Source organism: Thalia democratica, chromosome 2 (assembly GCF_965202585.1).
Source record: "Thalia democratica chromosome 2, ktThaDemo2.hap1.1, whole genome shotgun sequence".
Classification (NCBI taxonomy): domain Eukaryota; kingdom Metazoa; phylum Chordata; class Thaliacea; order Salpida; family Salpidae; genus Thalia; species Thalia democratica.
Window position 1 is genome coordinate 48130779 of NC_139166.1, and position 24402 is coordinate 48155180.

The following is a 24402-nucleotide window of genomic DNA, read 5'->3' on the forward strand; positions in this document are numbered from 1 at the left end:
TTAGATAATTAAAAACAGTAACCTGCCTCTCGAGAACGCACTTTGAACACTGTCTTTCTTTGCCTACATAAAACCGAATACCAACACGTTAAAAGCTGTTGAAGTTTACAAATAATTATTATAAAACGATTGAAATTTTTATCATTACCATTTTATAAACTTTAAAATTGTTACTACAATTCCACGTCACTTTAAGCTAATCAGATGCACTAATCGATTGTAGTGTTCATTATTTTCGTTTAGCTAAAATTTGATATGACTTTTAAAAGTATTTTTTATTCCTACATTTTAATCATGGGGTATGCAAATGTCAACTGCACTGTTCGTTATTACTTTGATGTTTTTTTGAATTTGATGTATAGTTTGTGAATGCATGGCTATTTTTATGATTACATTATTATTATTTTTATAATTAAACTTAACTAAAGAAAATATATTTTAAAATATATAATTTTAGTGTTATTAATTTCAACAAATTCTTTTTTTAATTTTAAAGTAAAAAAAAACATTTTGTGCACAGTATTACTTTTAATAATTTGTTAAAAACTAAAAATAAACCTGATTTTGATTCAATGAGTTTATTTCACAATCAGATTGCACTTCGATATAAAAGTTTATGTATAAATTTGTATATTGATTTTGTTCAAAATCTTTGGCTTCAAAAACTAAGCAGCCAATAAATGATTGGTATTTTGAACCACTCAGCAAAAGTTAAAAAAAAAATTAGATAACGTGAACTAAAGTTAACAAATCAATTAAAAGTGTTTTAGAAAAACTTTATAGAATCATAATGTATAAAAAAAACTTATGTATAGATAACTATAATTAAATAAAATGAAAAAATGGAAGTTTAAAATATCCCTTTAAAGTTAAATTTCAATTAAACTAACAAGACCCTAGTTTAGTTGTTAAAGTAGACCAACAAACAATATATGGTGAAAATTTAAACATTCAGAAATATAATTAAAATATTTATCTCATCTTCTCTTCTGTTTTCCTATTTGAGGTGTTTCCTTGTTTAATCCGCTGGTTTCACTAAAATTTTTAAAAGTTAGAAAATTGGTTTTAAAGAGTTTAAATGGTAGAAGGTTAAAGTTATTATAAACGCTAGCACTTTTTTATGAAAAATAAAATATGATTACAAAAATAAAAAAATTGTACTTTTTTTGAGTATTAAAAAAAGACAGATAAAATTATGCTATACTAAGATCAACTTTTAACTTCGTACTACCGCGAGATGACTTTAAATAGAAAAACGTTGTCAGCTAAACAAATTGAAACCAACTTTTATCAAACTTTATTCCCAATTATTATTAGAATAACACTTTTAACGTTAGCACTTAAACAAAGTCCAAGTAAACAATGAAATTTCATTTGTGCAGATACTTACATTGTCATGCTAAAATCAATGGTCACATGAAATAATGTTAAGAAAATTCAAAAAAAAAAAACATTTTTGTTAAAATTTAAACAGTAGTAGTAATAATTTCTTGTATAATATCAGCCTTCATAATTTTTACTAAACTCAAAGGTAATAAAAGATGTAAGACCTTGTGTTTGATACTGTCAAAATATTAATTTTTGAAGTAAACCAATTAATAAAAAAATAAAATCATATAACTTAAAATATCAACAGACACATAAACTAGGTACAATTAGAATATAAAATTAAAAACATTTTGACTACAAAAAAACGTTTTTAAACACTAAAACTAAAGTTCCGTTAAGAAATGGTTAACAAATAACTGTAAGTTGTAACAATAGTATGTACTTATACAAACCTAAAAAACGGCAAAAGAGCTATCAGTGTTTGTTTGTCGGGTGATTTGAAAAGTTTTTCATGATGTTGAATCAACCCGTTCATGAGAAGTCTCAAATACATCTGTAGCTGCTTTCTCCTATCTTCGACAAATCGCTTGCCCTGCGTTTCAATATAAAATAATTTACAACTAAGTTGGTTAATCATTAATTATTTATTGATAGCTAAGAATAAATTTGCACATATGTTTGCGGGTTATTCAATAATAAAAAAATGAATTAATGTAAACATTAAATTTTTCTAATTTTATTCAAAATACAAAAAAAGGTTAAAAATAAACAAGTATAGTTTAAAACATACAATTAAAAATAAAAAAGAGGTGTAAACATTAAAAGCAGAGTAAATGTTTTAAATCAATAAAAAAATTTAATAAAGATAGTTGAATTTATTTTAACCATATTTGACCACAAACTACCAAAATACCTTGTTTCCCATGACTCGCTTGGGAGGGAAGTTGAAAGTATCGACGACGGGGAATTTTTTGCGGAGTCTGATGTGAAGTTCGTGGAAGTGCGAGTATCTCCTGTAAACATTCCATTCCTCTTCCCCGATCCGCACATATACCTGAATATTTACGTAAACCTGAATATTTACATAAACGTGAATATTTACATAAACCTGAATATTTACGTAAACCTGAATATTTACATAAACCTGAATATTTACATAAACCTGAATATTTATATATACCTGAATATTTACATAAACCTGAATATTTACATAAACCTGAATATTTATATATACCTGAATATTTACATAAACCTGAATATTTACATAAACCTGAATATTTACATAAACCTGAATATTAACGTAAACCTGGGTATATTTACATAAACCTGAATACTTACATAAACCTGAATATTTACATAAACCTGAATATTTACGTAAACCTGAGTATATACATAAACCTGAATACTTACATAAACCTGAATATTTACATAAACCTGAATATTTACATAAACCTGAATACTTACATAAACCTGAATACTTACATAAACCTGAATATTTACATATACCTGAATATTTACATATACCTGAATATTTACTGAAATTGAAATTTACTGAACATAAACTTGAATATTTACAGAAGTTTTATCAAAAACCTTGTAATAAGGAAGCAAGGGACTATCTTTACAAAATCCTCTGAAGTAGAATATGTACTTTTAAAAACGATATATTCTACATATACTAAATTATATTTTCTAAATATATGAAACCAAATTAAAAAACTAAATAGAGTCACAGCGAGGAAACTAAATAAGTCGAATAAGACTATTAATATAAAAAATTATCTTTAAAGTCTTTGGTAATATTTAGAAAAAACTGACAAAATATTTGTTGTAGAACAAAAGTTATTGTTTTTTAATATCTTTTAAACAGTCAAAACTTTGATTTTTTTTTTGAATAGTAAAACTAAAAAACTGTCCTACAAATTTAAATAACAATAAGCATACAAATGCAACATATTATTTATAAAATGAGCTGATTTTGATATAACGGTCATTTTACCTGGTACACGTGATGTGCATCCGGTCCCTTCCCGATGAGGTACATGGACGGCATCCAAATGTTGATCAGTGCCCGGCTCACCTGCTTGCTTGAAGCTGATTGGTCGCTCAACTCGTCGTTCTCCAATCGCAACATCACGTCGTCAGATGGCATCTGTTTGTTTTATTAAATTATATCAGGTGGTTGCATTTGACGGGACTAATATTTAAAAACAAAATGCTTAATTTTAAGTTGTAACAAACAAAAAGTGCAGATTTAAAGTTTACATAAATTGAATAAGGATCATATTAAATTTATTCAATGTACATAAAAAAATATTAAATAAAAAACTCGATGATAAGAAATATTTATCAAAAAGTAAACTCACAGGTCCCCTTAAATCGACCAGCTCTGCCTTCATGCTCCTCATGAGGTTCATGGAAAGTTTGAATTTTTTCGTCATTCGTTCGTTGAACTCCATCAGCTCGGCATGCATGTTCGTCACTTCGATCAGTTTCTGTTTACATTACTGTTATGAGTGCTTTGACATAGTTTAAAAACAATAGCAAACTTTTATTTTATATGCATAAAGCCAAATAAATGAAATATAACTTTAAACTCTTGCTTAAATGAGTAAACAATTTAGATACTCAACTATATTTATGTAAGTAGTAAAAAAAAAACAAGAAATTTAATTTATTCAATTCACATTTTAATATAGAATAAATCTTATGGAGCTAATAAGTTTTCCCGCTCCTGTAGTTGTCTTGAAATAATTTTATACACCTTGGATTTTCTTATCAGTTTTAAATAAGAAGTTTTTATGAAAATTTATTCGATGTTTGCATTTAATTTCTATTAAAAACGCTACTAAATATGATGTAAATTCATTTGTAATCGTTTTTTATGTAAGAACTAACTGTTTTATGTAAAAATGTTACACTGTGCGTTAGTTAAAAAATTAAATCAATACATTATTTTTAAAAATCTAAATATTTATCATAATAACTGAAAAGTATTTTGAATAAACAATCCACTATGGCTGATCTTTTTGACAATATTTTATTTATAATTTTATTTTGTTATAAAAAATATTTTATAACATCTGTGATAATAAAAAACACTCACTTACTAATTTATAGAAACGACATTAATTTTCTTCTCTCAATTAGGGTATAACATAAATATGTATTGATAAGTGTTTACACATTAAACAACAACTGTAGTTTATACTAAAAAATAATATATTTGTTACTATTATATTTAAAAATAGGAATAGTTATTTTTAAGTAAAACATTTTTTAATTACCACAATAAATTTTATTACAACTTAGCAAACCTTTTCATACATTTCAGCTTCTGACACGTCAAGAACGTGATTTTGTGGGCCGTCGTTTTGTTGAGCCTCTACTTCTGTTTATATATCAAAAAAAAATTATCTAAAATTCCGGAGAACTTAATTAAATTTTACTTTTATTTTAAAATACAACTCTAAACTGTCAGACATTTTTAAATATAAATTTATTTTGTACGTAAATTGTATTTTAAGATTTATAGTTCTTTAAAATGTAATTCAGAGGCAAAACTAAAGTTTAACAAATAAATAAAATTTTATTGATAAATCATTGGCATAGTTATTAAAAAGCTTGTTTGTCTATACAACTTGTTCTTTCCTATTTAGATATTTCAGAGCTTAAAAAGACGATATATGAAAAAAAAACTTTATAGGCAAAAGATAAAATTTTAAAACCAATAACAATTTTCAAAAACTGTCAATAAAATTGCTATAGCTAAGCTCATAAAAAATGCACATATCAGCAGTAACAAACCAGCATTATCTTTTTTCAATGCTTGCACGGCTCCTACGTACTTCTTCAGTTGGTTGCGCAACACTTCGCTCTCTCTGTTTCATTGTGTTAATATTGTTAAACTTTGAACTCACCGGTTTAAACATATTTATAACACTAAAACGTTGTTATAAACTTTGGAGGACTAACTAGTGTACAGTGTACATCAGTAACTTGAAAAAATGTTATTGTTAACAGTTTGAGAAATCTTATACCATCTAATTTTTAAAATACGAACAATGAATATTAAGTGGCACTTTAAAAAAATTAAGAATTACGCTCTATTACTGGACATACCGTTGTTATCTAATTTCACATTATATAAATTTTTGATTAATGCAATATATAAAATGAGCTTTTTATTTGAATACGATTTAATATTTTTGAAGACAAACTTTATTTCTTAATACTTAAGTTGAACAAAACTACAAGTAAAAAAAAACAAGTGTTTGTATTTATAATCCTTAATAACATTATAAACATTGAGAATTAAAAAAAAAAACTTATATGGTATTTTAATGCTAAAGTTTACAAAAAGTGATTGATATACAAATAAAGTTAACTTTTCAGATTCTTTTACAAGGACTTCGTAATTGTCTTTTGATTCGGTGAGTTTTGAACGAAGTTGTTCAGCTTCTTTGCGCAATTCAGCGTTTTGCTCCATCTCTTGATCGAGCAAGGAACGCATTGATCTGTTACAAAAATTTTGTAAAAATAAGACTTTTTAGATCAAACAATTTTGTAAACAAGTTTTTTCATAATAAAATGATGAGGTTATAGAACATAGGCAGACAAAATTTTTATTTAGATTGGTAATACTATGAAGTTTTTTCAAAGATTCTGTCAGGGTTGCCACAGATAAAACAAAAAAAAATCCTGACTTTTTTTTCGATTTTTCCTGACTTTTTAGTCAAATTCCTTATTAAAACTGATTCAAAAATAAAGACTTGTGATTATGTAAAGTTTTCAATCTTAATTTTTACAGGTTAAAACAACAGTTCTTTTGCTCGATTCAATCATATAAATTCCATTCAGGGTTCGTGCGCGATTTTTTTTCATTTAGCCTGACTGAGACCAATTTAGCCTGACATTTTTTCAAAGTAAGGAAAATCCCCTTTAGAAGTCATTTTAGGTATTGGAGGGGTTTCGATTAGTAATATTGTAGTCTCCGACTTCAACCAGTTTTATCCCAAAAATATTTTGAGTTTTAAATATCTGCAAAAAGCAACTAGCTTAGTTACAACTCAATAAAATAAGACTAATTTGTGAAAAAGGTGTTGACCCCCCTCTATACCCTTAACATAACAAATTTAGTGATAAGTTTGAAAATAAGTGATATATCTAATCTATTACTAGTGTAAAATTTTAATATATATTACTAAACACAGTTGTTCAATTTAATTAAGCACAAACGTTATAAACAAAAAAAATTATAATAAAACAACGTGCATTGTCGTGTTTTATTAAAATTTAAAATGAAATGCTTACACGTGTATTAAAATAAGTAAAAAATGTTTATTATGGTATTTTGATTTGACTAATACTTAAAATTGGTACATAATTATAAATCCTAAAATCTAAATAAATCAGGGTTGCCACTCGTTTTTTCAAATTTTTTTCCAGGTTTTCCAAATTTCTTCCAGATTTTTAAAAGTACACATTTTTGGATTTATTTTTTGTTTTAGGTTAATTTCTATATAAGAAACTGCATTATGTAGTATATAAACATTGAAAAGATACTGTGAAGTTACTTTAATTGTGTTTTTTAACAAAAAAATGTTTGATGATGACAAAAAAATCTTATTTATATGATAGATTTTTTGTGTCAAATGAAATTTACTAATGATAATGTTAAAATTATTAAAAATTCTAGGTTTATGATCAAATTTCCAGGTTTTTCCATGTTATTTTCAAAATTTCTTAAATTCCAGGTTTTTCCAGGTTATTTTTGCCTAAATTGTCAAATTCCAGGTTTTTCAAGGTTTCCAGGTAAAGTGGCAACCCTGATAAATACAGTGATTGTTGATGTCATATCAGATTTAAAAATCTTACACTTAAATTAAAAAATAAAACTTTAATATTTTGTTCTTATAAAGAAAAATGAATTGTACCTAAAATTTGTACTTTCACAAAACTTAGTACTTATATCTTAAAGCTAAGTTTTAGTGTTGTAAATATCTCTAATAAATTTAACAAACAGTAAAATACATGAATAAACTGCTAAGAGTTTTCATCTAAAAAATATTTAGTATAAATTCTTTAAATTACAAATTAAAACAGTTCAACCAACTAAGCTCTGAAAACATAGCTGATGTAAACAAATTCAAACAAACAGCCAAGTTATTGAAGTAAACTGTAATGTTTAAACTGTATTTTTATTATGAATTTTCATAATTATGACGTATATAACCTACTCAAACAAAATAAGGAAGATTCTTAAATTTTTTTAGAGATTCAACAAAATGTTTTAAGCATTTATTATTAAAAATACTGACTGATTTTGTCTTTAATAACTAAATCTTTATTTAGAATTAATTCACATCTAAATTTAATTTTTAAAAGATTTCTCAATTTTTCTCAATCAAAAATTTTCAAGCACTGAGAAAAACTTAGATTCTCAAATCTTTAAATAAAAAACTGATTTAGCCTGACGTTTTTCAACTTTTTTCAAAAAACTGATTTAGCCTGATTTCGCCTGACGCGCACGAACCCTGTCCATTGCACCATATGTGTATAATCAATGTATATGCAATAAACAGCTCTATAAGCAAAATACTTGTATCTCTACCACAGAGTAAACACACATGTGAGATCATAGAAGACTTTAATTTATTCAAAAAAATCAATTCGACCCTGAAAAACAAAATTACAAAAGCAATTTTTGTTTGAAAATAAAATTAGCAAAATGCAGTTTATAGTGATGATAAACTTTCTTTTTAAGAGCATGTTTATATAAGTTTTCTGACTTTTCTTGACATTTTTTCAAAAAACCCCATTTTTTCTGACTTTTCCTGACTTTGTGGCAACTCTGTTCTGTACAACAAAATATTTTGTTAATCAAAGATTATATAATTTCTCTAAAAAAAATTGTTTAACACAGAATTGGAATAAAAACATTTCTGTGTTTTACAAGTAAAAAGCTTCGGAATAAAAAAAACTACTGACCATTTAAATGAGTTTTTAATTGAAATATCAAAGTCCTTTTTGACCAACTGTTAAATTCAGAGCAACTTTAAATAAAAGATAAAAATTTAGGTTTTTTTAATTTAGATGGCTTTAAACATGTTTATAGTACAAACTTATGTGAAAATTTTCTTTTATAGATTTATAATGGAAAGATAGTTTAAATAAATCTTTCTAAAACACATTTAAACGTTTTCAATGTAATGCCAACAAAAAAGTATATTATCAAATAAAAACTAACTTGTTTTTTTCTTGTAGTTCATCTTTACGGTGCATCACAGCCATCAACGCTTGGTGAAGTTCACCTGTCAATACATAAGGTATAAAATTTAGATATTAACATCTACTTAAGTTTATATAATTGTAAAACAATTGGTTAAAAAACTAAAGGCTACCTGCATTTAGAGCAGAGTTGTCTTCTGCAGATAAGTTAACGAACGGGTTAGTAGAGGTAGCAACAGAAGATGTTTCCAGTTCTGAACAATTGTCTTCTGAATTGCTCGCTTGTTGCAGGCCTAAATTTTCACCAATAACTCTGAAAAGAACATACTTTTTGAGATGTTACTTTTTTATTCTTATCAATTAAAAAAATAAGCCTCATAGAATGAAAACGGGTTCACTTTAGCACAGAGTGGCACTTTAGTACAGAGTGACACTTTAGCACGGAGTAACAATTTATCAGGGAGTGGCAATTTAGCACAGTGTGACACTTTAGCACAGAGTAATATTTTAGTACAATTTATTTTGCAATTTCTTATCTATGCTTAGATAACATTTCTACTATTATGTTTAAAAATTAAAAACGAGCTTAGCAACATGTAAACAAAAAGTTAACAAGCTTTGAATGAGTTAGAAGTTTAAGCTTTAATCAAAACTAAACAACAGTAAATTTACAAACTTTATTAATTTTTTTTACTATATAATATTAAATAAAAATACTTTAATACTTTTACTTTTAAGTTTTCGACGTAAAAAATATTTGTATAAAGTTAGCAATATATACAAGCTCTAGGATTTTTAAAACTTTTTTAAAAGGCTTAAATTAGTTTTAATAAGATTAAACTTTAAGCGCAAATTTTAAACAAAAAGTGAGATAATTAAAGGTTAAAAACTTACTTATTTCATTTCTAAAATACATAGAGCTTTGAACAGCATAATGTATAAAGATTTTAAGTTTCTCTTATTTCTACACGCACGCATCTTACAACTTTTTTATGATTATCTATGTGTTATAAAAACTATCTATAGACTACTGCACAGGTAAATAAACTTAATTAAACAACTTTTCTACAAGTTTAACTTTTTTATTTTTTTAAATTGTTTTAAAATTTTAAGAAACAGCTTAATTTAAAGTTTTCCTAGTAAAAACTTTACTAATTATTTTCTTAAGATGATACTTTTAAAATTGTTAGAACTTATTCTCACATTTATTTGATTGTTAACTTAATATTTCAAAATAAATTAAACACTATCTAAATGAACATTTAAAGAAATTTAAAATTATTCCGTGCTAAAATGACGACTCGTGCTAAAGTGAAGCTGTGCTTTTCTGATACCTACCCCATTGAATGCATTCAAAATAGTTTTTAGGTAATTATCTAAATGCATTAACTTACAAATAATAAATAAATATTAAAAGTTTTTTTGATAATAAAAAATATAGGGACCCAATAACTGGGTAATAAAAAAAATAACTATAAAAATTAAACTAGTTGTATAAAAATATTTTTGTTAAGTTAATATAATACTCTTCATATATAAAAATACAAACTATTAATGTAAAAAAAAAGTTTCTAAAGTAGCAGTATGATAAGCTTACCTTGCAGTATCGAAGTCATTAATTGGCAGAGCAGAAGTTTTAGCGAGCGACAAAACAAAGTTTGCATCAGCAGCATCTTTGTTATCAGCTACCTTTTCTGGTTCATCTATTTAAGCGAAAATGAATATTTATAAAGTGTTAAGTAAATTGGATATATTTTACTAATAGCTTTGAAAATTATGCGACAAAAAACTCTGAGCTCATAGAATTTACTATGAGCACTGTTTAATTTATTAAAAAAAGACAATGTTAGTATAAAGTTAGTATTTTTAATGTATAAACTTTTAATTTTATTTACAATCATTGTAAATTAAAAATAGCTATAATTTATTGACAAAACTGCAAAACAAACAGGGAAATTTAAATTTTCTTCCAACCTGTATATATAGATTTATGTAGCTAATTATAGTGTAGTTTGTATATACATGTTAGTATACCCTTTAAAGATCGTTCAATTTCCAAATGTATTGAAAAAAAACTGTTTTTCATTAACAATCTTATTTAAATATAACCATCTTATTACGATTTGATGATTAACAATTATATTTATCAGTTATACATGCTTGCACATTTTATAAAATTATAAATTTCCAAAAATATCATTCTACAACTTTCAACAAACTTTACAAATTTAAATAATCAAAGTAAATAGCATTTGCACAATTGCAGGATGTGATTGAGTAAAATATAATTTTATTTGCATGTTATATGAACGATATTTTTATGAAAATTTTATGATAAATTGTTTGTACTTTTTTGTACGATGTAACTGACATGTTTACTAAGTTTTTTTTTAGTTTATAAAACTGTACAAAGTTTAACTGTACAAAGTATAAAAGTTATACTATAACTATTTTAAACGAAGCTAAAACACAAAAAAAAAGTTTCAATATTAGATAACAAATAGACTCCTTAACGAAAAAAAAAGATTTAATAAAAGTGTACACAAATATAATTTAAAAAAATTTACAATAAAAGAATTTATTTTAATACAGCCTGAAAACATTGGAGCCTGATAGAAGCTAAAAAAGCATATTTTTAAAAGTCTGTATTAAACATAACTTTTTAGTAAACTAAACGTATAATAAATTTGTTATATTTAGTGAAACTTTTTATATGAAGTTTTGAAATTAATATGATTTAATCGATTAAAATTGTAAAATAAAATAAAGTTACACTCTTCTAAGAAAAAAAAAACACCAAGATAAAAGTAAAAAAAAAGCATAAACCTAAAAGAGACTCGCCTGACATGTTTTGTGAGGAGAAAAAATTCAAGTTTTCAATTTTTTTAATAGTATCAGTAGTTTCTTTTGTACTGTTTTGAGATGTGGAGCTTTGTTGTAGTCTATTACTCATTGAACCATGGCTTCTAATAATGAACAATAAATAAAACATCAAAAAACTACAACAAAAAAAAATCACAATTATCGTAGAATCGATTTATATACCATTTGCAACTTAATATCAGTAGATTATTCATTTTGTTTTATATTTTATTACACAGAGCTTTTCAAAACTATACGAGTTTCATTGTCAAGTGATAAATTTTAAATGAAATTTGAAAAAAAAATTTGGTATGTAAACAGCTTGAAAATAACTTTAGATTATGATGTATGAATAAATTCAAACAAATACAAATTTTAGAGATTTAGCAAGTAAAACTAAAATAAAAATAAGTTTATTAATAGATTGTCAATAACTTTGTTTTTCCATTTAATGCTATTTGCGTATTTAAATAAGGTCGCTATTCCTCAATCAATATTGATTCCAGGCTGTAGAGTTCGCTTTGCTTACATCGTTTCAAAACTTTAAAGTTTTGAACTATGTCAGAGTTTTGAGAGGGTGTGCAATTAAAAAGATGTTCAAATATTGCGCTGTTTTTATCTGTTCCGCAGTGGTCTGTAATTCGTCGGAATATTTGCCGTGATGTTTCTCCATTGTAAGAGATGCTCTGATCTGCAAAGCAGGTGTATTTATAAATAACATTTGCGTCAAATACTTCCGAGCATTTACTTTTGTTGCTGAAGTAGTCAGAAACTTTGTTTTCTGAATTTGAAGTGTTAATATTTTCATTTTGTTTAACAAAAACCGAAAAGAAAACAGAAACCGAAAACTACTCTTATTTCACAACAGTTTACGTAGGTAGTTGTTCAATAAGATTCCAAAAACGAATAGCATCCATATTTCAAAAGCACAACATTAATGTTAAACCGGCCTACACCATCAAAAAAGTTTCTGACTACTTCAGCAACAAAAGTAAATGCTCGGAAGTATTTGACGCAAATGTTATTTATAAATACACCTGCTTTGCAGATCAGAGCATCTCTTACAATGGAGAAACATCACGGCAAATATTCCGACGAATTACAGACCACTGCGGAACAGATAAAAACAGCGCAATATTTGAACATCTTTTTAATTGCACACCCTCTCAAAACTCTGACATAGTTCAAAACTTTAAAGTTTTGAAACGATGTAAGCAAAGCGAACTCTACAGCCTGGAATCAATATTGATTGAGGAATAGCGACCTTATTTAAATACGCAAATAGCATTAAATGGAAAAACAAAGTTATTGACAATCTATTAATAAACTTATCTTTATTTTAGTTTTACTTGCTAAAACTCTAAAATTTGTATTTGTTTGAATTTATTCATACGTCATAATCTAAAGTTATTTTCAAGCTGTTCACATACCAAATTTTTTTTTCAAACTTCATTTAAAATTTATCACTTGACAATGAAACTCGTATAGTTTTGAAAAGCTCTGTGTAATAAAATATAAAACAAAATGGTTAATCTACTGATATTAAGTTGCAAATGGTATATAAATACGTTCAAAAACCTTCCTATAATAGTAACGTAGAATCATAAAACAAACATTATTTATAAATTGAATTAATATTACAAATTATCAACTGATTTATTTCTAAATTGACTAATTTTGTTTAATATATGAAAGTGGTAATAAAACTAATTTTAACTTATCAGTTTTTCAAAAAATAACAAAATTCAATACTTTAAAAAATTATGTAAGTTTGACTATACAAATTTACAAATTCTACTATAAAGAAAAAGTTTTCTCGTATTTTATGAGACTACATTAAAAAACTTATATAACTTAAAAACTATGTTTATGTAGTCTTTGATTTGAATTTATACTAATATGAATAAAATGACATTACTACAAAAATTATAACAATACATTCCTACTTATTTTACAATGCAACAGAAACTTGCATTACAGAATATTAATACAAATATATTGAATTATTATAATTCTATGTGGACCAAATTTTCATAAAGGTTTATTCTTTTACAATGTTAACTGGTACTACAAATTTTTAAGTGCTCAAGTTTTCAACTTTTGATAGTTAAGTATCAGAAAATTTTCAAAATAAAAGCAAAAACTCAGATTAACAACAGTTTTGTACCTTTTTTATATAGAAACTAATTTAATTTTACATACAAATCAAGCAAACCTGTTTGAAGTTTCAGATAAAGTTGGTTGTTGTGGCAAGCTTATTTCTGATGGAGGGCCCCTGCTAATACCAGGAAATTCCCTAAACACGGAAGATGGGGTTGTAGGTGTCGTTGCCGATGACTTCCTGATATAAATAGTTAGTTTGTAATTTTAAACTAACAAGAATTTTTTTTTTTAATTTTGATTATTTGCAATTTTTAAAGAATAAAATCATATATGTAAGGAAATGGTAATTTTTTTGAAAACAAGAGTCAAAACTAATTTAAGAAATATTGATTTAACATATACCTTTTATATAAAAATTAAAAACTATAGGTGTATTTTATTGTACATATATTTAAATCTAACAATATGTTTAGTATAAAACTTTTGTTGCCAACGTTTAAAATCTTGAGATGGTTATTATGAGAATGAAAATGTTTTAGTTTAAAAAACTAATCAAAAACCTGAAAGCATTTTACTAAAACTTAATTTAGCTTATCCTAAAATGTACGATCATTAAATGATACTACTTAAATAAAAATGGAGTAAACTACTTTGAAAATTTTTACAAGCATTGAAAAACAACAAATTAAAAATATTGAAAAAAGGTATTTAATAAAGTATAACGCTAATTAAGGCCATAGGGGAATAAGGCAATTCTTTACAAATTGATTTTATAAAAAAAAAATTAACTTAGCTAGCAGATGCTTTTTTCAGTTTTGTAAAATTGAAAACAATTTTTGAAATACATAATTACAAAATCAAAGAGTTCAACATTTTCCTTATATAGTAGGGTTGGGTCGGGAGACGTATCCGGATCCGAACCTTGAAGTATATTTAAGCTTAGAAAAATTTTTAAAAACAATTAAAATTGAGCTTCTTTATTTAAATATATAGTTTAAACATACTATTAGTTTTATTTTCAGCACACATTTGTGCTTTTTAAATGACCAATATATTACAACTTTAAAAAAAATTTCAGTTCTTTAGTTTTACAATAAATACCATTACAATTACACAGCAAGAAAACATAATCTTAATAGGTCCGACCCACAAAAGACATTTCCGGTGGGTCTGGTCTGCTGAATAGATTAGCTGCCTACCCCTATTTATAGAAAGACCAAATAAAAAAGATGATAAAACAAATGTTTTATTGAAAATTTATCTTTTCCCACACATTTAAACTTAAAACTGATCTTACACTTTCTATGTCTAATCTAAATTTAAACATAAACAATCGTTTGATAGAATTTTTTAAAACTTTCAGTAAAAATATCTTATAAAATCAAAAATATACGATTACTTTTGTAAACTTTGCTCATAATTGAAAAATATAAATTAAGGTATTTTTCCAGATAGTTACTATAAAACTTTTATTTAGTATACAAGGAATTTTCTTAAAATCATGAAAATTTACTCAAAAATGAAGGAAATTATATATTTTTAGTTAGCTTTAAAAAACTTTAAGAAAATTGGGAATGAAAAACATTTAACTCATACTTTTGTAAATGAAACTTTTTAATAAACTGATGATATCTAAATAGTTAGTTAAAACTATGATGACTAAATTATAAACCAGTAAAACTATTCTGTTAAATGGAAAAGGGAAATGCTAGAAAACAATAAACTTAAAAAAGGAGAATATCAATAAACTATTTAAAAAACGAGGCACAATAAATATATAAAAGGTACTTTCACAAGTTATACAACAGACTTAAATTGTTAAACAAGGTTTCCATTAATAAAAAAGTCTGAAAATAACGTTTGTTTGTTTCAGCTTAAAATGTAATGTTCAAGTAATTTTTAACAATTTAAGCAGGTTTAAAATTCCCAATGGCATAGCTGCCATTGAAGCGATAAGCATATCGCCAATAATTACCAAAGCAATTTATTTTGAGTTAAAATAAACAAACGACTGTTCAGTGTTTAGAAAGATTCATTCCTGGTATACTGCTGTTGAGTATATCAAACTTACATACTACTACAAATCTATAAGAAATTTACAAACTTATCTTAATTTATAATTAAAGAATTTAATTTTTAATAATGTAAAATAGAAGGTAATCAAACAATAAAAAACTTATAATTGACTTTTTACAAAAACAAACGAATTAATTTAACAATAAAATTAACTTTAACAAAATCTTTATTGCTGTCGCCTTCAACAAAAAACCTGGATAATGTAGAAAACTGTACACTAGTTTTAATAAATACTTTAGAGCAGAAACAGTAAATACAAAAAAAAGTTTTTATCGGGTATTGTAAAACTGTAAACTAATATTTTTTTTCCATTCACTTTGATCAACAACTCTATTTATTTGTTAACATGCACATTTTCCTAAAAACCACAAGCCGTTCAATAAGTCACAAAATACCTGCTACTTTTCTTCCTGCTGTGTGAAGAAGAAGCGACTGATGTTTTTCTTGCAGAGGGATGGGAGGGCGAGCTTGCAGTGCTGAACTTCCTCAGGCTCAACTCAGAACTCCCGGCAAGTTGTGCTGAATCTTCCTCGAAGCTGATTATCTTCGTCTTCTTCTTTTTGCCGACTGTGCGCCGCTTCGCCGACTTTTCTGTTGCAGGTTAAATGTATTGCTTTAGTGCTTGGTAAAATTCCAGACATTCGTATTACGTAAAGTGCGACACGCTCGAGTAAACTGAACGTGCGAAAAAATACCACACGCACATGTTGCATAACAAATAAGTAACTTATCAATGGAAAGCGAACAGTTTTTGTTGTTTACTAAGTGATTTATGAAAATACTTGAGTGCTAAACTTTTTCCGACCAATTTTAAAATACGTGTAGTAATAAACTTTAGAACAGTTAGTTAAATTTAAACAAACTGAAATCAGCAAAGACATTAATTTACCTGTTTAGTTTCTCGAATTTAAAGCTTTCTACTACCGTTTAAATAAAATTCTATCATTTATATGACAGCGACCTAAAATTAAATACCTTTATTTGATACTATCTAGGTGCATTGTATGAAATTTAAAACAAATTTACTCATGTATTAAAAAAAACTCAATACTAGGGTTACAAAGTTTAACTTCTGCACGCAGCATACCTTCAAATAAAAAAAATGCTCGGCAAAATATTCCATAGTGCAAGTTCAAAGAGCGAAAAAGCTTACAAGCTCTCTCATTTAAATCTTTTTCTTTTTTAATATTGCAGAATTTAAAAGTGAACTGCAATTTACTGATATTTAAAAATTATATGCAAACATATATGTCAATATCATATAAAAAAAATTCTTGCCCTTATATTTTTTATAAATGTTGTTAGTGAATAAATATATTTATATCACTAATAAAAAATTTGTAAAAAACAGTTTTTTCATAGATAAAATTACCACTAACAATAAAAATTATTTTCAAATGCAGAAAACCATTTTTAAAGAATTTTTTTCTTGTTTTAATTACTATAAACTTAGTGTAACTAATCTAACTTAAAGCTAAACTATGTCCCGGATTTTATCTGATATTTTAAGTAATGATCCATTTAAACTATAAAATATGCTTATTTATTCAACATTTCATATGTAGCATTCAGTTAAGTATTAACTTATGTTTAAAGTAGTCATTATTAATAAATAATATCTAAATTGTAAATATACGAATTTAAGTTGAAAATTATAAATAACAATAAAAGTTATTTGCAAAAACTGTAGAGGAAAATATTTATTTAACAATAAATACTTTTAATTTTAAATCAAGAAATATGTTTTTTAATGATATTTGAAACTTTAATAATTCTTTACAGGGTTGCTAGAAAAAATAAAGAATATCTTAAACATTTGTTTGTTGAAAAATGTCATACTAAAGCAATTTATGACAATACCTCTTGTTAACTAAATATTCAACTTCTTAACTAATTTTTAAGTTCTAAAACCATATGGGGGTAAATTAACTTTTGAAAAGTAATTTAATTTTTATCATAAATAATTGCCAGTTGCGTTTAGAAAATCTTTAAGTACTTTTTTATATATAAAAACAAAGCTTAGAATTTATGTAGGTTCCTTATGGAAGGCGCAAACTAAGAAGACAAAACGACTATTTTACAATAGATCTATCTCCACCTACAGTTTTTGAATAATTGTTTTCAAATTTTTGTAATATAATCATTATTAAGATTTAAAAATCTTACAAGAAAAAATATTAATTTCAAACAGTTTTTTTTTTTGGAAAATACACAAAAAAATTGTATTCATTGTTTTTGTTATACAACTTTTAATTCCTTTAAATTTAACAAGTTTAGAAAAATTGTTCTTAATAATGTATGGAGAATTTGCTGAGAAGATGTGATTAACATTTTTGGACAACTTATATTCTTTTAAACTTACCTTTAGTACACAATTTAAGAATTTGTACAAGTGTCAATGTTAAACTCTTTTTCAAAAAGATGTTGCACTCCTATAGCCTAAATATTATTCAAAATGTAATAAAACCAAATTAAACAGGATTCAATCTTTTCTAACTCGCAACCAGTTCGAAATAAATCATCTTAACTTTTTTAATTTTTTTATTGAGAAACTAATTGTTTTATACAAACTATAAAAAAAAATATTGCTTTTAATATATTTTGAGTGAAAATTCTATATATTTAAGTATAACTTAAACAAATGGTTATTATTTACAATTTTAGCAAAATATTTTTATTTTTTAATAACGTAGCATGGATATTTTAAAACGATATCTGTTTATTAATTATACTTTTTATTAAGTAATTTTGTTTTAATGGGTAACAAAACAAAAAAGTTTTTTTTTATATTAGTTGAATATATTTGAATTAAAGCTAAATTGTAAATTAACTATATTTTAATTAAAAACACACTATTTTTTTATTATATTTAATGAAAGCAAATTAAAAATTTTAATAATCAAGTTTAAATAGAAAAATAAAATTGATAAAATTTAAATGATCCAGATTAAAATAATTACAATTGAAATGATTACATTTAAAATAAACGAGTTTAAGATAATCAATTTTGAAATGATAGTAAACCAATTTTCCAAGATTTTTGGAAACCCTGTACTATATATCATACTAAAATATTATTTTATATTTTTTAACTAGCGTAAATATATTGTGTACAATTTAATTATCTTCTTATATAAAAACATTATTTGGTGACATTTATTTTAAAAGTCTAAGAATTTTTTCTTTATCTGTTAAGTTCAATGTAGGACAAAAGTAACAAAGTCTGACGCTAAATGTGAAATTTCTGTATAAATAATTTGTTTTTAAACTGTTATTTCAATGGTTTAAAAATCTTAATAAAGTATAAACTTTTTATAATCAGGAAAAGCATCAATAAGTTTTAAATTAGATGTAATTTTAATAAAACTAATAATCAAAAAACAAATCACTCAAAAACTACGTATAAAAAGATCATATCGTTAAATTAAAAAAAAAAAAAGGTGGTTACTGCTTTTTTATCCAGATTTTTAAAACTGTTTTCTTGTCCATTTTTAGTATAACAAATAAGACAAAAAAGTGTTTTAAATAGTACAAAAAATAGTGAAAATATTTTTTAATGCCACTTTAAATATGGTTTATAATAAAGTTTCTAACATTACAAAAAAATATTATTTACAATGCATATTTTGTGACAGTTTAAATTTCACCATATTACATGTAAAAACTGCTCAAACTTTAGGTTTTAAATAAGTTTCGCTAAATATAACTTTTTTTGAAGAACATCAAATTACAGGTTTACTTTTACCTTAATACTCAAGTTCCAAGTTATTTAAGAGTTTCAGATAAAATTGCCACCAGAACAAAGCTAAAATGTTTTCATAAAACTGTGCTTAAAAACATAAATACATCAAATGCCAATTAAACTTCCTCAAATTGAAAGAATAAAAATGCATACAGTTAAAAGCTTTGTTTTTAGGAGCACTGTATATAACAAAACATACTAAATAAAAAACTTAAGTCAAAATTAGTTTCATTTTGAAATATATTCATTAGTTTAGAATTTTAATTTTAAATACAACAAAACTTAAACTAATTATGTTATTAGTTATCAAATCATTACTTCATTAGGCATAGTACCTTGTGTTTTGACATTCACAACGGTTTTCGGTTGGTAGCTGTTTGAAAGGAACTGTGGTGACGAAGACAACTGATCAGAAGAATCAGATTTTTCAACCGAATCAAGTGAGCTATCATATTTTACGTCAAATAGTATTGTCCTTAAGCCTGTTAAGTTATAGGGTATGAATAAAGTTCAAATGTGAAACTATTTTAAGATCAAGTTAGTTTCGATTTCAAAAGTATAAACGCAAAAATTAAATAACAAAAAATAAAAAACTACAAACAAAACCGTGTATAAACGAAAGTTTATTTTGAAAAACTATTTATTTTTAATTAATAATTTTAACATCTAAAGATTAAAACCTTTTAATAATTTGGATAATTTAAATAAATTGTAAGAGCTATGTTTTTTAGTATTAATAAAAATATTACAACAAAAAACTTATTTATACCAAAAATAAATAACACAATAGAAATTCATAAGTTCTTTAATAATAACAAAAACAGCTAAAATTCATAAATTTAGATTAACTAAAAATAAATACAATATTAACATTACAGTAGTACATTATCTACTAACTTTTTTTTTCTATACAGGGTTACCAAATGTTTTTGGCAAATTTAAAAGTACACATTTTTGGGTCTATTTTTAGTTTAAAGTTAAGTTTAAGGTAAAAAACTGTGTTAAATAGTATTAAAACATTGAAAAGATACTGTAAAGCTACTTTAAATGTGTTTTTTTGATGATGACAATTTTTTTTTATCTAGTATATGATAAATTTTTTGTGTCGAATCAATATTTTTCGTATTAACATGTAAAAATGGTTTAAAATTCCAGGTTTTTTAGTGATTTTTGTTCAAAATTTCTCAGACTCCGGATTTTTTAGTCTAAATTGTCAAATTCCAGGTTTCCTAGTTTTTTGGCAACCCTGTCTATAACAAAAAATATTCTCATTACTTTTATTTAAAAATACTAAACAAGGTAACTAAGTATGTTTACTAGTCAACAAAATTTTTAAACATTATAGTAAGTAACATTATAAGAATTTATATACTTAAGATAAATGTTATTTCAAAGCTTACTCAACTACAGAGTAAACTGCAAACCCTACAAATTTGTCTGAACATTTTTTTAAACATACCAGATATCATATCAGGTAGAGTGTTGGTTAGTTCTTCATCATACATAAAAGCATCTTTTTCATAAAATGTCCTGTAAATTAAATAGCAATACTGGTAAAACATTTAAGATAAAATCAAATACAAGTTGGAAAGCTAAATTTAATAACTTTTTTATACATCAGCTGTTATTTATCATACTTTCTAGTAACTTTTTCTATATCTATTTTAAATTAAAATAAGTAGCAAAACATGCCACAAATTACAGTTACAATTTCTTAACTCTATTAGTTATTAAAATATTTATATTTAGCTTTGTTACTAGCTTAAGTATTTTTTTGAAAATAAATGATTATTAATCAACAAAAAATACATGTTTTTATAGCATTAAATTTTTTATTATAAAAATAGTGAATTAAAGCTTGCATTTTTTAAGTATCTAAAATTTTTCATTAATTTATTTATTTGAAGTATGTGGTACCTTATAAGTATAGCATCACTCAGTAACATTTTTAGAAGTTTAGAAAGAGACTGTTCATTTAAGGCAATTCTTAACCAAGCTCTTCCTTTTCCTTGACTTGTGTATATATTCTCCAATGATTCTATCCTGAAAAATATAATGGATAAGAAACTAAAAAAATATTAAAGGGAAGTTAAAAATGAATAGAAATAAGGCAAAAAACTAAAATTTTCAAAAGTAATTTATAAGTAAAAAAATATTTGGAAACAAAAGAAAAAGATAATGAATATCAAAAATGATAAAACCTTATTATTTTAAAAACTCTAATGCAAAGTTAACTATTAAAAATATAAATTTAAGTGTTTGCTAATAAATATTTTAGCGAAACAAGTTCACTGGAACATATAATAATAACAAATTTAAACAGTACTATTTCTTGATTACACTAACACATGTTTCTGTGTGTTAACAAGTTAACATACTTCAACGGAGCTCTGTAAAAAAAATAAATACTGTAAGGAAAGAATAGAAGCAAATGTAGGTATATATATGGGAAAGGGTCTAAATTGCACAAGGGGACTAAATTGCATTAAAACAAAATTGCACAAGGGAACAAAATTGCACAATGACAATTTTGCACAAGAGTAAAAAAAAACTAAAAGATAATTAAAAAAAAAAGAAAAGTTACTGACCGAGGGTAAGGGTTAGGGGTAACAGTGATAGTACAAATTAAAAAGAAATAACTACTAAAAGTTATTATTAAAAAAAAACAATTTAAAAAAACTACCAACCGAGGGTAAAGGTTAGGGGTAATAGTGATAGTAAAAAAAAAAGAATAAAATAGAAAAAAAAAAAGAATACAATAGAAAAAAAAAATTAACTAAAAAAAGATATATTACCGACCGAGGGTAAGGGGTAACAGTGAGAGAAAAAAAAAATATTAAATAAAAAAAAATTACCAGTGCAAAAGCATCTCTGTGCAAAATTTTCTGCGCGTGCAAAGGTGTCTTTGTGCAAAAATGACCCTTTGTGCAAAAGTATCTTTGTGCAATTTTGTTCACTAGTGCAATTTTGACAGCTACCCATATTAAATATATGTGTCTATTAAGAATAAGAATAGATACAATATATAATTTTAAATATTACTGTAATAAAACTATATACTATTTGTAACTATTAAGTCTAAATTAGAAAAGTAAAGTTACTATAAAATAAAATAACAAATCATAACATAAAGCACTCACATGTATGTTCAAGTAATACTGACCCAAAAGATTAAACCATTGTTAAACATTCAAAAAAATAATCCAATAATTACGTAACAATATTACACTTTCATACATTGATATTAAAACAAGTCATTTACCTAGGTTTTAAAACTAGATAAAATATTTTTTATGTTTGAAAATAGCAGTAGGACAATTTAAGAATTTTTTTTTACAATTATTTTAAATACATAATAAGTAATATGTTGCAAATAAAAAGAAGTAAAACAATAAACATTAGTTACTGAATTAATAAAATAATAGTTTAAAGTAATTAAAGCTATAGAAACTTAGAATAATATATACTTATAAAATGTTTATAATGGTTAAATCTGAATAACAACATAAGTAAAGTTAGATACAACTTAAAATAACAAATTAAAATTTTAAAAACACTAAAGCACAAAAACTAAAAATATTATTAAGAATTTAAAGTTCTGACCAATAATTAAGTTACAGCACCTTACATAAAAACATCACAACTTAAACTGCATATACATTACATATTAAGTAAAATAATTAATTATTGCTTTAGAAAAGAGTAGTCGGATGTTAAATTTAAAAAGACCTTATACAGATGTTTTAAATATATAACAAATTACAAATTTGTGTTTGTTATGAATGTAAAATATAAAACAACAGAGTGGTTATGTGCTAAGTATCAACCTGCAGTAAAAAATCCTCTTGCCAATCTACTGGGTGTAGTAGGTTTAATAAAAATTGTGATTTTAATACAAGTTTTCAATCAAACTTGGAACTTAAAACATAAAGGAACACGAAAAATATATAGTTTAGTAAGAGACAAAAACCATGTTGGAGAATGAAAAGTGGCATGTATAAAAACAAATGTATAGAAAAAAAACAGTGTATTAACTTGGGATATACAACTATATAAATATAAATGAAGTGAGTGTGTGTTGATGTGAAAGAGAAATGAAAGGTGAAAAAGTGCCAAGGTATTATTTAAAGAAGAACATTGGTTGTGCACACAGTTGTTTGAAATATTACGTATTTTGTTTAGTAATTGTTTGCTATCTTCTGCTGCAATAGCCATTTGTTCTAGGAAACATGTGTTAAAGTAATTAAGAAAGAGTTAAACTTGTCAAAGTTAATAGAGTAACTTTTGTTAATACAAAATTATAAATTTTTGGTAGCAAAACTATCTTACAACTAAATTTATGTTAAAAAAATCTATATATACACTTTGTAAAATATATATAACTTTGTACCTTTGTACTTCATCATATGGCAAAATTTTCTTTGCAAAATCCCAAAATGTTAATGGTTTTTTATAAAATCCTTTGACAACTTTTAATTTTGAATTTCCATTAGGAGAACAAGATTGTCTTAATTTGTGTTCAAGAACATTCTGTAGTTGGCAACATAAACATGAAACTCTGTTTAAATTATAAATTCAAACAAAAATTAGTTTTCATTATATTTATACATTTACATTTTAACTGCATATATAAAAAACAAACTAACTCGCTCATTTTTTCTGTAGCCAGCTCTTGTTTGTTTGTTAAATTAATTTGACATGACTTTACTGCATCCAAAAGATTTTGATGTAGCCTATGACGCTCTGACTGTTCTTCACTATTCATTATCATTAAACAAAAAATTAGTCTTGAAAATTTTTATAACGTACTTGAAAAATAAAACTGAAGTTAGTTTTTATGTCCTCCAAAAAGTTTTTAGTATTACAAAATAATATTTTTTTTATTATTTAGAATGATCACATCAAAATTTTTCAATATTAATTCACCAAAAAAAATATTTTAAAAACTTTTTTTTTGTATAACACAAAAAACTAATCTACAAGTTTACAAAATTTAAATATTTTATTTCTTTATATTAGTATAGTCCAAAACTCCAAACTATGAAAAATAAAAAAAATTA

At 24.7% G+C, this 24402-nt stretch overlaps 1 protein-coding gene across 3 annotated transcripts; it reads right to left on the reverse strand.

Annotated features, from left to right (window-relative positions):
• Window positions 1-582: 582 nt before the first annotated feature.
• LOC145829463 (sorting nexin-29-like) lies at window positions 583-24118 on the reverse strand. 3 transcript variants are annotated; one of them, XM_082937262.1, is made up of 19 exons: window positions 23989-24118; window positions 23733-23900; window positions 21260-21385; window positions 20802-20872; window positions 19678-19824; window positions 15996-16191; window positions 13637-13762; window positions 11386-11522; window positions 10157-10262; window positions 8733-8872; window positions 8579-8642; window positions 5718-5846; window positions 5137-5210; window positions 4647-4720; window positions 3696-3824; window positions 3329-3481; window positions 2243-2383; window positions 1782-1921; window positions 583-1035 (listed from the first exon to the last, which is right to left on the reverse strand). In XM_082937262.1, exons 1-19 carry the CDS (start codon window positions 24111-24113, stop codon window positions 978-980), a joined length of 2304 nt encoding a protein of 767 aa, XP_082793388.1. In that variant the 5' UTR covers window positions 24114-24118; the 3' UTR covers window positions 583-977. The 3 variants fall into 3 exon arrangements, with proteins under 3 accessions (XP_082793388.1, XP_082793389.1, XP_082793387.1); XM_082937263.1 differs by having other exon boundaries at window positions 11401-11525; XM_082937261.1 differs by having other exon boundaries at window positions 11386-11525.
• Window positions 24119-24402: the final 284 nt, after the last annotated feature.